The 13,319-nt window shown below is 54.5% G+C and overlaps 5 protein-coding genes across 5 annotated transcripts; 4 read left to right on the plus strand and 1 right to left on the minus strand.

The window, feature by feature from the left end:
• Nucleotides 1-14: 14 nt before the first annotated feature.
• Nucleotides 15-1,069, minus strand: N7510_007262 (YeeE/YedE family protein; the record flags this gene model as incomplete). Its single annotated transcript, XM_056979187.1, has 2 exons — nt 15-719; nt 782-1,069. The coding sequence occupies 2 exons, from the start codon at nt 1,067-1,069 to the stop codon at nt 15-17; spliced, it is 993 nt and encodes a 330-aa protein (XP_056832230.1).
• Nucleotides 1,070-1,638: 569 nt separating this feature from the next.
• N7510_007263 (FAD-binding oxidoreductase) lies at nt 1,639-3,125 on the plus strand (the record flags this gene model as incomplete). Its single annotated transcript, XM_056979188.1, has 2 exons — nt 1,639-1,897; nt 1,954-3,125. The coding sequence occupies 2 exons, from the start codon at nt 1,639-1,641 to the stop codon at nt 3,123-3,125; spliced, it is 1,431 nt and encodes a 476-aa protein (XP_056832231.1).
• A 262-nt stretch (nt 3,126-3,387) lies between these two features.
• On the plus strand, nt 3,388-4,955 carry N7510_007264 (uncharacterized protein; the record flags this gene model as incomplete). Its single annotated transcript, XM_056979189.1, has 4 exons — nt 3,388-3,416; nt 3,477-4,026; nt 4,086-4,289; nt 4,359-4,955. 4 exons carry the CDS (start codon nt 3,388-3,390, stop codon nt 4,953-4,955), a joined length of 1,380 nt encoding a protein of 459 aa, XP_056832232.1.
• A 422-nt stretch (nt 4,956-5,377) lies between these two features.
• Nucleotides 5,378-10,224, plus strand: N7510_007265 (P-loop containing nucleoside triphosphate hydrolase protein; the record flags this gene model as incomplete). The annotated part of the gene is made up of 3 exons (XM_056979190.1): nt 5,378-5,713; nt 5,772-8,357; nt 8,413-10,224. 3 exons carry the CDS (start codon nt 5,378-5,380, stop codon nt 10,222-10,224), a joined length of 4,734 nt encoding a protein of 1,577 aa, XP_056832233.1.
• A 639-nt stretch (nt 10,225-10,863) lies between these two features.
• N7510_007266 (aspartate--tRNA ligase MSD1) lies at nt 10,864-13,019 on the plus strand (the record flags this gene model as incomplete). Its single annotated transcript, XM_056979191.1, has 3 exons — nt 10,864-11,074; nt 11,131-11,843; nt 11,901-13,019. 3 exons carry the CDS (start codon nt 10,864-10,866, stop codon nt 13,017-13,019), a joined length of 2,043 nt encoding a protein of 680 aa, XP_056832234.1.
• Nucleotides 13,020-13,319: the final 300 nt, after the last annotated feature.

The raw sequence follows: 13,319 nt of genomic DNA on the forward strand, positions 1-13,319 counted from the left end.
ATACCTTGGGGCTGTTAGAGCAGATTCCCCAGCATATACCCGACCATCGTCACCAAGCCCCAGGTCGGCTGAAGCACGGCTCGCAAAATCGCCGGACCGGGACAAACACCCCTTAAGCCCCAAGCAAGGCCGAACGCTGCCGCACCCATCATGAATCGCCAATCAATATCACCCACTGTCGCGGTGGGAAGTCTCCATTGTTCTGCGAGGGTAGGTTTCGCCTGCGGCTTTCCCTTCTCTGGAGATTGACCAGGCTTCGTGCTCAAATATGTGACCAACGACGGCCCGATCCCAAAGAGGACAATCAAAGCTAGCGAAGGATCAAAGCGAGACAGGTCAGTCAGGAAGGCGAAGAACCTGAGCACCTTGGCCGAATCCGCCATCCCGGAAATCAACAGGCCCGTGCCAAATTCCAGTCCCGCCACATAGGAGAAGATCGTCTTGGATTCTGGTGATCGATGGAGCATCCGCGGGACGATCGCAAAGTTCGTGATACTCGCCAACAGCGCCGCGGCCGCCATGAAGACCAGCTCCGACAACGAGGGGTTAATTGGAGTGTAGCATGGCGTGGCACCGCACGAAGGGATATTTGCACCTCCTGAGGCAAAGTTGGCCGTGAGCAAGGCCGTCGTGAAGAAGACAGCCGTGGCGATCAGCGAGCGTGGCGACAGCCGCGAAAGTCCACAGAGCATGTGGCCCGACGTGCAACCCCGGCCATTCTATGATTTCGACATCATGTCAGTCATGTTTTCACCGTGACGAGAAGGATAGCATTCGTTACCTTTGTTCCCCAGCCTAAGAGGAATCCCACACCCAGGGTAGCAGCCGCAGAGGCCAACGACTGCGGCGCAGGAGGATAGCTAGGGATCAATGAGGGCGTTAGAAGGAAGACAGGAGCAATACTGGAGACTAGCCCCGCGATTATGGGGACGTTGTCCCGACTGGGGTTGAAGACGCATCCCGACAGCAGGGAGGAGATGCCAAAAACGGCGCCGTTGTGCAGGAGCAGGCCAGATGAGCCCTGGAAGAGCAGCAGGGCGCCGAACGAGGTGTGAATTGGAGTGAACATTTTCCGGTCTGTTGGTTTAGCGCACTCAAGTTCTTCTCTGATGTCATGAATCCCGCATCGTGGGCGGCGGTGATTTGTTTTTGTGTCAATATTCAAGTGGCCAGGGTTGGGAGAGGATAACTAGGAGGCGATAGGCAAACGCAGGATCGCATCATTTGGGGACATGTCAAACGTTAAAAAGGAGCCTCGGAAGGATCTGTCTAGAGTTAGCTGGTAGCTTTCCGCATTCGGGGACCCCACGAAATGGTCCCCGAAACTCTCCCCGACGAGCCAAGACTGCCGATTATCAGTCCGAGATCGACCGCTTTTATAGTTTCAAGTTTCTTGCTCCCTACCTTGGCAGCCATCCGTTGCAAGGATGGCCAATGACCGTAATGGCGAAGTATATAATCCTGGGCCGATGCAAGTATGAGGCTCAGCACGTCATCATGGCAGGAAGTATACTATGCTGTCCACGTGCACCCTGCATCCTCTATCTCTCTCTTTCCTCCCATCAACTCCTCCGCCTCTCTGGGCTACCCTTCGTTTCATCCGAGAATAATCCCAGGCTATTCCCCGATTGAACCAGTATGGGGAACATCCCCAGTATCCCCGGCCACGACTGTCTCCTCAAGGCAGTCGGCCACAGCACAGACCTAGTAGCCTTTCGAGGCGATCCATTCTTCCAATTCCATGCTCTGCCACTCTACAACTTGAATCTGCCCGTGGCTCCTGCCGTGATCACGTACCCGAAAACGACGGACCAGGTCGCTGCGATTGTGCGATGCGCTGCGGATCACAACTACGAGGTCCAAGCCTACAGTGGTGGTCACAGCTATGGTAACTATGGTATGGTAATGCCACCCAAATCCTCGCCTTGACTCTGATACAATGTATCACCACAGGCCTGGGTGGATCCGATGGCGCGCTTGTGGTCGACCTGAAGCACTTCCAGCAGTTCTCCATGAACAACGATACCCATGTCGCGACAATTGGTGCCGGTACACTCCTCGGCGATGTTCAGACGCGTCTTCACGATGCAGGTGGTCGTGCAATGGCCCATGGATCTTGTCCTCAGGTAGGCTCGGGTGGTCACTTCACCATTGGCGGACTCGGCGCCATGTCCCGGGAATGGGGCACCGCCCTCGACCATGTCCTGGCGGCGGAAGTTGTGCTGGCCAACGCGAGCATTGTCTGGGCCTCGGACACGCAGAACCAAGATGTCTTTTTCGCTATCAAGGGTGCAGCCGCCAGTTTCGGGATCGTCACCCAGTTCAAAGTTCGCACGCACCCCGAGCCCACCGAGGCCGTTCAGTATGCATTCACGTTCAACTTGGGTACCACCGCTGCCAAGGCCAGCCTCTTCAAGGACTGGCAGAGACTGATATCGCAAGATAATCTCACCCGCAAGTTCTCGAGCGAGCTCGTCCTCTTCGGAGGAGGCGTCCTGGTGTCTGGCACTTTCTTCGGATCTCAAGACGAGTGGAACGCCTTCGAGCTGGAGAAACACTTCCCCATCAGCAACTCAGGGAATGTGGCGCATCTGACAAACTGGTTAGGTATGCTAAGCAGCGCAGCAGAGAATCTCATCTTACAGATCGGAGGCGGCATTCCGCAGTCCTTCTATGCCAAGTCGATGTCTTTCACACCCGACACGCTCATCCCTGACGCCGGTGTGGATGCTATGTTTCGCTTCATAGACACGACTGCCAATGGAACCATTGCGTGGTTCGTCATCTTCGACCTGGAGGGTGGTGCGACGAATGATGTCCTGGTGAATGCCACCGCGTATGCCCATCGTGAAACCATAATGTGGATGCAGTCTTATGCGATCAACTTTTACCAGCCCATTCCAGAGACAACGAAAAGCTTTCTCAATGGTCTGAGCGACACCATTTCTTCTGCTCGCCCCGGAACTTTCTTCGGGTCGTATCCGGGGTATGTGGATCCATACCTGGAAAACCCCCAGAACGCATACTGGGGTACAAACCTAGACCGGCTGCAGCAGATCAAGATGGCTATTGATCCACACGATATCTTCCACAACCCGCAGAGTGTTCCGGTGGTTTCGAAGTAGCGTCATGCCCTAACTGTATTTATTATTAACCGACACGGTCGTGCAGTGGAGACATGGGCGATGGGTCTCTAAGATCATGACTCCGGATGACGAGAGATGGTCGATGCAGTGATGATTTTATGTCTGTTTCTTTGTTATGTATCAGATACCCAGTATTATTTTTGTGAGAATTCAATGACAGCGATTATTTTTCCGTCACTTCCATTTCCAACTGTTGTTGATGCCAATGACTAAGCTCTGCATCACTCGAGCTGCTTGTTCGATGCTCGACGTTCTCCTCTTCATGCCCAGGTTCGTTGATCCCATGTATGCTTCGGCTGATAATTGTATGCAAACTAACCGCGTATCCAGAATGAAGCGCAGCTGGAGCTCAGACAGTAACGGAGAAAGCGGTGCACAAGAAACAGATGGACCTGAGCCGCAAGGCCCTGTCCTTTCCAGCTTAAAAGCATCTGTATCACCTCCACCAAGAAGACCTACAGTAAACCAGAATATTCACAAAGAGCCCTCCCCAAACCCAAATGCTTCCCCAAATGCTTCCAACCCGCCCACACCCAGTCTAGCCGCCATTGAAGCTGGTCAGGTCCAAATCAACAACCACCTAGCCATCATCTCCGACAAACTGAGCCAGTGCACACGTCCCTTATCAGACCTACCGGCAATACCCAGACTCTCAATCGACAAGTGGATCGATCTATACCGACGCAACGAAGACGCGCGGGGACACCACTTCGTAATCCACCAGCACGACCACCCCATCGCGGGCCCCCATTATGACCTCCGTCTTCAATTCTCAGAGACCAGCTCTGTCAGCTGGTCCATTATGTACGGCCTGCCGGGGGATCCGAATAGCCAGCGATTGAATCGGAATGCAACTGAGACTCGCGTTCATTGTCTATGGGTTGGTGATGGACATGTCATCTTGTGCTATTCTTATTGCTAACCATATTGCCGTCCCAGAACCATCTACTTGAAACGGCATCTTCTCAAACGGGCAGTATGATTATCTGGGACACGGGCGAGTACGAGGTTCTGCCCTACAGCATGGATCAAGCCGAGCCGGAAACCGATGATTCTCGGGCCGACGCCTCAGACGACCCCATCTCCTTCTCGCCCGGCGACCAGGTCCCCGAGAGTGTGAAGCTCCATGAAGCATTCAACAAAGTGCGTACAATATTGCATTTGGGGAAAGCGGGGCCATTCTGCTGACGCGTCCCACCCGTCGCTCTCTAGCGCAAGATTCGCCTCCGATTACACGGGACGCGGCTGCCGGCTGGGTATACGATTGCACTCCGCATGGACAAAAGCACTGATTTCGTGAGACCGATTCGCGACGGGCCGAAACGGCGGCGACGCCCTTTACGACAGGCGCTACCCAGACGGGCGGCTCAGGAACCATCGACTTCTAGCTCCGAATCCCCACCGCCATCGGAGGACAAGCTTTCTTCGCTGTCGCCGAGCCTGCAAGAGGAGAGGGTCCACTCGGACCACACTGATTCCGGTCTACAGATCCAGAGAAACAATGCGTACCCGGGGTCGTTTAATACCATTGGCTCGATTCACCAGCGGCGTTGGTATCTCAGCCTGGACCGGCTCAATTCGGGGTTCGAGCCACCGGTCCGGACCAAAGCGAATAAATGGACGCGGCGGCAATCGCGGCAATCGGATCATACTGACGGACCGTTCGTGTTGGGATTTGAACCGTTCTACGTGGGCGGGCCGGAGGTCGAGCGGAGTGTGGTGACGGGACGCCTCGGCGCGGATGTGCTGGAGGACGAGGGCGTCGATGACTTTGTCCCTCGGCGGGGGTGGAGGGCGATCTTGCACTGAGATTAGCGTACGTCCTATCGACCGCCTTTCCATCCTGCTCTGTCGTTCGGGCGGGTTGCGCCGCCCGTGGCGTGGCTCAAGAGGTATCGGTCGTGCAGGAGGCACGAGCGTTCGGACTCCACTGCTTTGCGCCGGGTTGCCCTCAAGGAGTGCCCGTCAGTGAGTCATGCGTATAGTGTGCCTCCGATGGAGGAAGAGTTACATCCCAGCCGATGGTTGGCGTAGATCTGGCGCCTTCCCGCGTATTATGGTCTAATCCTGTGAATCAGTCTGAGTCAGAAGTCGAGTAGTTTTAGCTAGAAGAATTATGGAGTCAAGTTTCCCCGCTTGGCTGTCCCGTTGACGGAGGATTGTGAGAAATCTCCGTTTCTTCTTCTTCTTCTTCCACCCTTTCTCTCCTAGACCAACACTCTACATGGAGCATGCTTGATCCGCAGAAGATCTCCTTCGCGACGGGCTGTCTGGCCGTGTTGCTAGCCGGTCTGGTCTCTGCTCCCGCTATCAAGAGTATCTCTAGCCGAGTCGCGCGCAAGGCGGCCCGGGAAGATGAGCAGTCACTGGCAAAGGTCGCCTATCGTGATGAGGACGGCGAGGCAACCGAGGAATCGCTGAGGGTCTTTTCGGATAAATGGCAGCGGATCTTGATCTCCCTGACCTCGATCGCCGGACTACTAGTTACTCTGGCGTTGGCCGTTCTGACAACGTTGAATGACAGCATCAACGACACGCCACTCATATGGCTGCAATTCGGTGTCTGGGTATGTTTTCAGTCCAATCACGTTGTCTCGGTAGACTTAGATCTGATCCAAAATGTAGGTCTTTCTCTCGATTCAAATGATCGTGTTTTTCACGGAGCCGCGGCCCACACGCCGATTTGACCACGCCGGCTATGCACTTTGGGGCAGTCTCATCGCCGTAGCACTTCCCGGGGTGCAGATTGCCCTGGCCTTCTACGGTGGCAAAACTCTTCCTCACACCCGCGCCTGGGTCGTTCTGCTGATCGTGCAGATTGCCTGCGCACTCTTTCGAGGCTTGTTCTGCGTTCTCCTGCCGCGCCGACCCGATGTGTACTTCGAGGGCCAACTGGTGGACCAGCAAATGACCGTCTCCGCACTCAGCCGATTCACATATTCCTGGGCCAGCACTCTTCTCCAGTATGCAGTCAACAACAAGACGCTGGATATCGACAGTCTCCCGAAGCTGTCATTGCCCGTGCGCGCTCACAGCCTGCGGGCCAACTTCGAGCGAGCCCTAGGATCGCGAAAGATTTGGAAAGCCATTATCTTTGCTCACTACAAGGACATTGGTCTACAGATGATGTTGACGCTGGCAGCCTGCTTACTGAGTTTCGGTCCCCAGGTCGCTTTGTATAAGATCGTGAACTCCATGGAAGCTCGCGGAACGGAGTCGGGGGTTACCCTCCAATCCTGGGTGTGGGTCCTTGCCTTGGGAACCCTGATGCTGGTGGCTTCCAGCCTCGAGGCCTGGTTGTTCTGGGTGATTTGCTACCGGCTTGGTCTTCCCATCTACGAGGAACTATCCGCCACGATCTTTGCCAAGGCCATGCGCAGGAAAGATGCGAAACATACAAAGAAATCTAAAGATGCGGATAAGAAGCCTGATGCCTCGTCCAAGGCGCTACTGGACGAGCAGGAGGAAGAAGACGACGACGAAGAGGCCCTGAAGAAAAGCCGACAGAGCGTCATCAACCTTGTTGCCGTGGACGCTAGGCGGATTGCGGACTTTGCAACCTTTAACTACCTCATCCCGCTCGCGACAATCAAGGTAATCCTGGGCTGTGTTTTCTTGGTCAAGATTCTCGGATGGCGCAGCACAATGGCCGGTCTAGGTGTTTCGGTACTCGTCACGCCGTTGAATATCTACGCCGCCAAGAAGTTCACCAATGCCCAGGACCGACTGATGAAGGCCCGTGATCAAAAAATGGCTGTCGTAACGGAGGTACTTCAGGGGATCCGGCAGATCAAGTTCTCTGCTCTAGAGGAGCAGTGGCAGAAACGCATTGGGGAAGTGCGAGAGACGGAGCTGACGGCTTTGTGGACCGCGTTCCTCTATGATATTGGCCTGATCTCGATTTGGATCCTCGGGCCTGTAGGGTTGTCAGCGGTCTCTCTCACGGTGTATGCTCTGATTAATGGTGGCCTGGAGGCGTCAGTTGCCTTCACGGCCATGTCAGTCTTTGGTTCCCTGGAGTTATCGCTGGCTATTATCCCAGAACTGACGGCGGATGGCCTGGAAGCCATGGTCAGCGCAGACCGCATTGACAAGTACATGAGGACGCCTGATAAAGTCGTCAACACGGTCCCCGCTGAGAATATCGCCTTTGAAAATGCCTCGGTGGCATGGCCCGCAGATCAAACAGAGGACGAGGCAGTTGATGAGGACCGGTTTGCACTTCGCGGTTTGGATGTGGCTTTCCCCATGAAGGGTCTCAGTGTCGTGTCTGGTCGAACTGGATCTGGAAAGAGTCTGCTGCTTTCATGCCTTCTGGGAGAATGCGAAGTTCTCGAAGGAACTGTCAAAGTCCCCGTCCCCCCTCCTATCAGTGACCGTTTCGATCACCTGGCGACCTCCGCTAACTGGATCATCGACTCTGCCATCGCCTATGTTGCCCAGATCCCGTGGATTGAAAACGCGACGATCAAAGATAATATCCTGTTCGGGCTGCCGTTCGACCAAGAGCGCTATCAGAAGGTGCTATTCGCATGTGCCCTGCAGAAAGATTTCGATATGCTTCCCGATGGTGAACTGACAGATATCGGTGCTAATGGCGTCAATCTGAGCGGTGGCCAGCGGTGGCGCGTATCATTCGCTCGGGCATTGTACTCTCGTGCGGGTATTCTCATTATGGATGATATTTTCAGCGCTTTGGATGCCCACACGGGCCGTCATGTCTATGAGCATGCTCTTACTGGAGAACTTGGTCAGAATCGCACTCGGATTTTGGTCACGCATCACGTCGCTCTGTGTCTTCCTCGTACGGACTACTCGGTGCTTCTGGAGAACGGGTGTGTCAAGTATGCGGGAACGATCGATGAGCTGAAAAAGTCAAATCACCTGGAAGATATCCTGCAAGAAAATGATGCGGAGGGGGACCATGTTGCCGTCGAGGGCGATGGGATTCTCAATGACGAAGAAACAACGCTTCAGAAAGTCATCTCGAATACCTCTCATCAGCATCCGAGTACGACTACGAACGGTGCTACTGCTGCCGAGCCCACCAACACCAAAACCCCCAAAAAATTCGTGGAAGAAGAGAAGCGCGAGGTTGGCAAGATCAAGCTGGCCGTATACGCGGCTTATTTGTCCAAGGGTGGCCATTGGACTTACTGGCTGCTGGCAACCGTGGTCTATCTCAGCAATTCGACGCTCATGGTCGGACGAGTAAGTAGAATGCCCCTATTGAATACATCCCGCTTCTAATCATTCATTCCAACAGGCGTGGTGGGTCAATATCTGGACCAGCTCTTCGTCCAGCACACGAGCGCATCCCGAGCAGTTCTCTGCTCTCCTGCAGCATCCGATGAATGGAACGAGAACGACTCGTGGAGACGACAATCTTGCCATGTATTTGAGTGTCTATGTCGGCGTTTCAGTGCTTGCCTGTGTGGTTGGGACAGCTAGATACTATTTCATGCTCAACGCTGCCGTCAAGGGCTCGAGGAACCTGTTCAACGGGCTGATTTTCGCCGTGCTTCGCGCTCCGCTCCGATGGCTAGATACTGTTCCCCTTGGACGAATCCTCAACAGATTCACTGCGGACTTCCACATGATCGACTCCCGACTCGGGTACGATATTGGATTCACGATAACCAAGGTCCTGGAGGTGCTCGGCGTCCTGGTTGCCGGTATGCTTGTCTCGCCCGTGGTGATCGTCTTTGCCGTGGTTTTGCTTTTGATCTCCCTCAAGCTGGCTATGATCTATTTGGCTGGCGCGCGAGAGATTAAGCGTATAGAGTCGATCGCCAAGAGCCCCGTGTTTGAGCAATTCGGATCCAGTCTGGCCGGCTTAGTGACCATCCGCGCCTTCAGCAAGAGTGATACCTATATTGGAATTATCTACACCAAGATCAACCGTCATGCCCAGGCCTGGTGGAATCTGTGGCTGTTCAATCGCTGGCTTGGCTTCCGGATGAACCTCATCGGTGCCGTCTTCGCAACTTTCACCGCAGCCCTGGTCGTTTACGTGCCCGGCATCACAGCCTCTCTGGCAGGATTCGCTCTTAGCTTTGCCCTGCAGTACAACTCTGCCATGTCAATGGCACTACGCCAATATGCTAACACCGAGCTGGACATGAACGCTACTGAGCGCGTTATCGAATACTCCTCCATCGAGCTTGAGAACCAGGGCGGTGCCGACGCGCCCGCCGCCTGGCCTACGGAAGGACGGCTGGAGGTGACCGACTTGGTGGTTGGGTATGCGCCAGACCTGCCTCCCGTGCTGAATGGACTGAGCTTCACCGTCGAGAAGAACCAGCGAGTCGGCGTGGTCGGCCGGACAGGTGCGGGCAAGTCTTCATTGACTTTGGCCCTGTTCCGGTTCCTTGAAGCGCGCGAAGGCCAAATCCTGATTGATGGACTCGATGTGTCCAAGATCAAGCTTCATGACCTGCGCAGCCGGTTGGCCATCATCCCGCAGGACCCGGTTCTGTTCTCCGGGACGGTGCGCTCGAACCTGGACCCGTTCGGCGAATATAGTGACCGAGACCTGTACGATGCATTGGCACGCGTGCACTTGATATCTTCTACCTCTGACGACGACGAGACTCTGACTTCACGCACTGCCACGCCACGACACCCAGGCAGTACCGGCGCAACGACCCCAGACACAGCGACTGCAACTGCCAACGCCAACACTAACATCTTTACATCTCTCGGTGCGACGATCTCCGAGGGCGGCCTCAATCTCTCTCAGGGACAGCGGCAACTCCTGTGTCTGGCCCGGGCTATCGTCGCCCGCCCCAAGATCATGGTGCTGGACGAAGCCACCTCCGCCGTGGACATGGAAACCGACGCCCTGATCCAGACCTCCATCCGCGCGGAGTTCGGACGCAACGCCACCACCCTGCTGGTCATCGCGCACCGATTGAGCACGATTGCGGATTTCGACCGGATTCTTGTCCTGGATGCCGGCAAGGCGGTTGAGTTTGGTCCTCCGAAGGACCTGATGGGAATTCAGGGCGGAGTGTTTAAGAATCTGGTGGATAACAGTGGGGAGAAGGATGTGTTGGAAAAGATGATTTTCGGTTGAAAGGAAAAGTCCGGGTTTGTTAGTTTTGTTCATTTGTTTGTATAGATTCAGATTTGCGTCCAGATTGAACACATCGATGGATAAAGAATAAAATCATTGTTGCATTTTCTGCAGAATCATTGCTAGAATGTTGATTAAATGTAGGGTTATGCATCATCTAAGCTCGTCGAATAATCGGCGAGCCTCTCCGCACCCATCATTCTCACCAGGATAGATATATATATAAGATAAACACCGCCAAGTCTCAATGGGATCAGAGATGCCTTCATCGCGTCCGTGAATTTAACAAGGTGGTTGTGCCGAACGCCTCGATCACCCTCCCACCATCTCGATTCGGGCAGCCCTTGAGCTCCCCGAAGGAAGAGAGCCGACCGTCTCAGAGAGGTGAGATATCATATAGAACACACTAGGCTTTCATCATCTGAAAGATGGTTAGCTGGGCCCATTAATTGGTGCTAGGGGACTCACTTGTATAAAACTTGGAAGGATGAAGAAGAAAAAAAAAAAAAACGAAACAAGCCGAGCAAATATAAGCTGGGCGCTAGTCCTCATAGAGCTGGCGGTGGAAGAGGCATTCTGCCGCTTTATTTGATATCGAAAGCATCTCTCTTCCTTAACAGCACACCATTGAAACGCTGGATGATGCTCCGGCAAACCGTGTCACAGCGCGCAATGCGACTGCGCTCGATTTATGTCGAGCTCTCTCATTTCGCCCAGCACAACGCGGTGTGGTCTGCACCGCGTCGTCTGGCGCCAATAGCTGCCCCGAGACAATTCCGCACGCAGGCCTATCTGCGGGAGCAGGCTACTCCGGAGCTGCCGGCGTTTTTGAAGACATACAAAGAAGCAGGTTGGTTTTGCGCGCTGGTATAAAAGAAACCCCACTGACCCAGATCGTGTGCTTAGTGGAATTTCCGTCGGCCACTTATGACTTCGAGACCTTCCTTGCAAACGCTGAGCCCAACACTCAAGTCGTGCTGCATGGCTACCTAGGCTCTCTGTCAGCAATTTCCAAGTCGCTGTCATTTGCAACGCTAGTCGATCCGACAATGGAGCGCCGTATACAGCTGGTGGCTCTCAAGAACGTCGTCGAGAAGCTCAAAGCAGTTAATAAACACAGCCCCGTCGCCGTGCGCGGCACAGTACAAAGGAAGAAGAACAAGGCATCTGACTCGGCACCAAAATTGTCTGAAGATATGTGGGAGCTTGTGGTGGAAGATATTCATGTGTTGAACGACTTCCCAAAAGAGATCGTCATGAAACCCGAGACTGTATTCCCGCCTGAGCAGCGGTATCTGCAGCTGCGTTCCGATGCGGAATTGCGTGAAGCGCTAAGGTTCCGGGCAAAGGTACATAATGTGTGCAAGGTGGAATTGGAGGGGCACTGTCGGCCGGCATTTGTCGAGATCGAGACTCCACTGCTGTTCAAGTCGACGCCGGAGGGAGCACGGGAATTCCTCGTCCCGACGCGCAGACCAGGGCTAGCCTACGCTCTGCCCCAAAGCCCTCAGCAATACAAGCAGATTCTCATGGCGAGCGGCTTGCCGAGGTACTATCAGTTTGCGCGCTGCTTCCGCGATGAGGATCTTAGGGCGGATCGACAGCCAGAGTTCACTCAGGTAAAAACAGTAAATAAGGGGTTCATGTATGGAAATTGCTGACTAGATATTGTCTAGCTTGATCTCGAAATGTCTTTTGCGACAGGCGAGGATGTGATGCGCACTGTTGAAGGCATCATCCGCCGCCTCTGGTCATCTCTAATGAAAGACCCAGCGCCTGAGGGCCCATTCCGGCGCCTCTCTTACCAGGACGCCATGGCTCAGTACGGCTCAGACAAACCAGACACCCGGTACGGCATGGGGATCATCCGACTCGACCACTTACTACCCGCCGACCTGGTCAACAAGATCTCACCACTCCAAGATCCCATCGTAGAAGCCTTCAGACTTGAAGCCAACGACAACGACCCCACCGAAACAAGCAAATTCATCTCCCAATTCCTCGACTCTCCCGCCGGGGCACCCTTCAACAACAACCCAGATGGCGCCCCAGGCGTATTCGTCTACAACGGCAAGGCGCCGCTCTGCGGCCTGCAGCCATTCGGCTTCGAGGCCGCCGAGCAGGTTGAAGAACTCCTCGAGCCAGATCACGGCGACCTAATCATCATCCAAGCACGACCACGCGCCCCATTCACGGGGGGCTCGACTCCAATCGGCGACCTGCGCCGTGCCCTGCACGCATTCGCCGTGTCCACGGGCTTCAAGCCCGCCCCTACGGGATTCAACTTCCTTTGGGTCATCGACTTCCCCCTCTTCTCGCCGTCCTCGGACTCAGAGCCCGGTCAGGGTGGTGCAGCGGGCATCTCCTCCACGCACCACCCCTTCACAGCGCCCAAGACCGCCACGGACGTCGACCTTCTCCTCACAAATCCTACGCGAGCCGTCGCAGACCACTATGACCTCGTCGTGAACGGTGTCGAGCTCGGCGGCGGTAGTCGGCGTATCCACGACGCTGCCGTGCAGGAGTTCATCCTCCGTGATATCCTCCAGATGAAGCCCGAGCGCCTCGAGGATTTTTCGCACCTACTTGATGCCCTCCGCGCCGGCTGTCCGCCGCATGCTGGGCTGGCGCTGGGCTTTGATCGCCTTGTCGCTGTGATGCTGGGCAAGGAGTCTGTGAGAGATGTCATTGCCTTTCCTAAGACGGGGAAGGGTGGCGACGATGCCATGGTCCGCGCGCCGAGTCCGATGACCGAGGAGGCGCTGCAAACGTATCATCTGCGACTGAGAGAGTAGGGCATATCTCGAAATGTTTCTTGTACGATATAGATCTGGATACCCGGTTTTTATCTCCCCTTTGATGAATGTATATTACTTCTGTATAGTGATGGTGAAAAGATTCTACAATATTGGAAAATGAAAGTATAGATGCTTGATCTGTATGCGATTGCTGTTATACAAAGACGCAAACGCCCCTCCAAACCCTTGTATAAGACACCAAAGAAATCAAAATGTAGAGAGAGTTGGGGATGAATCCAGTGCTATAGCGTCAGATAGGACCTATGGCGCAGACGGAATGACAAGAAAATCAACGAA

This window comes from Penicillium lagena (genome assembly GCF_028827675.1).
Source record: "Penicillium lagena strain IBT 129212 chromosome Unknown utg000005l_segment0_segment0, whole genome shotgun sequence".
In the NCBI taxonomy this organism is placed as follows: Eukaryota; Fungi; Ascomycota; class Eurotiomycetes; order Eurotiales; family Aspergillaceae; genus Penicillium; species Penicillium lagena.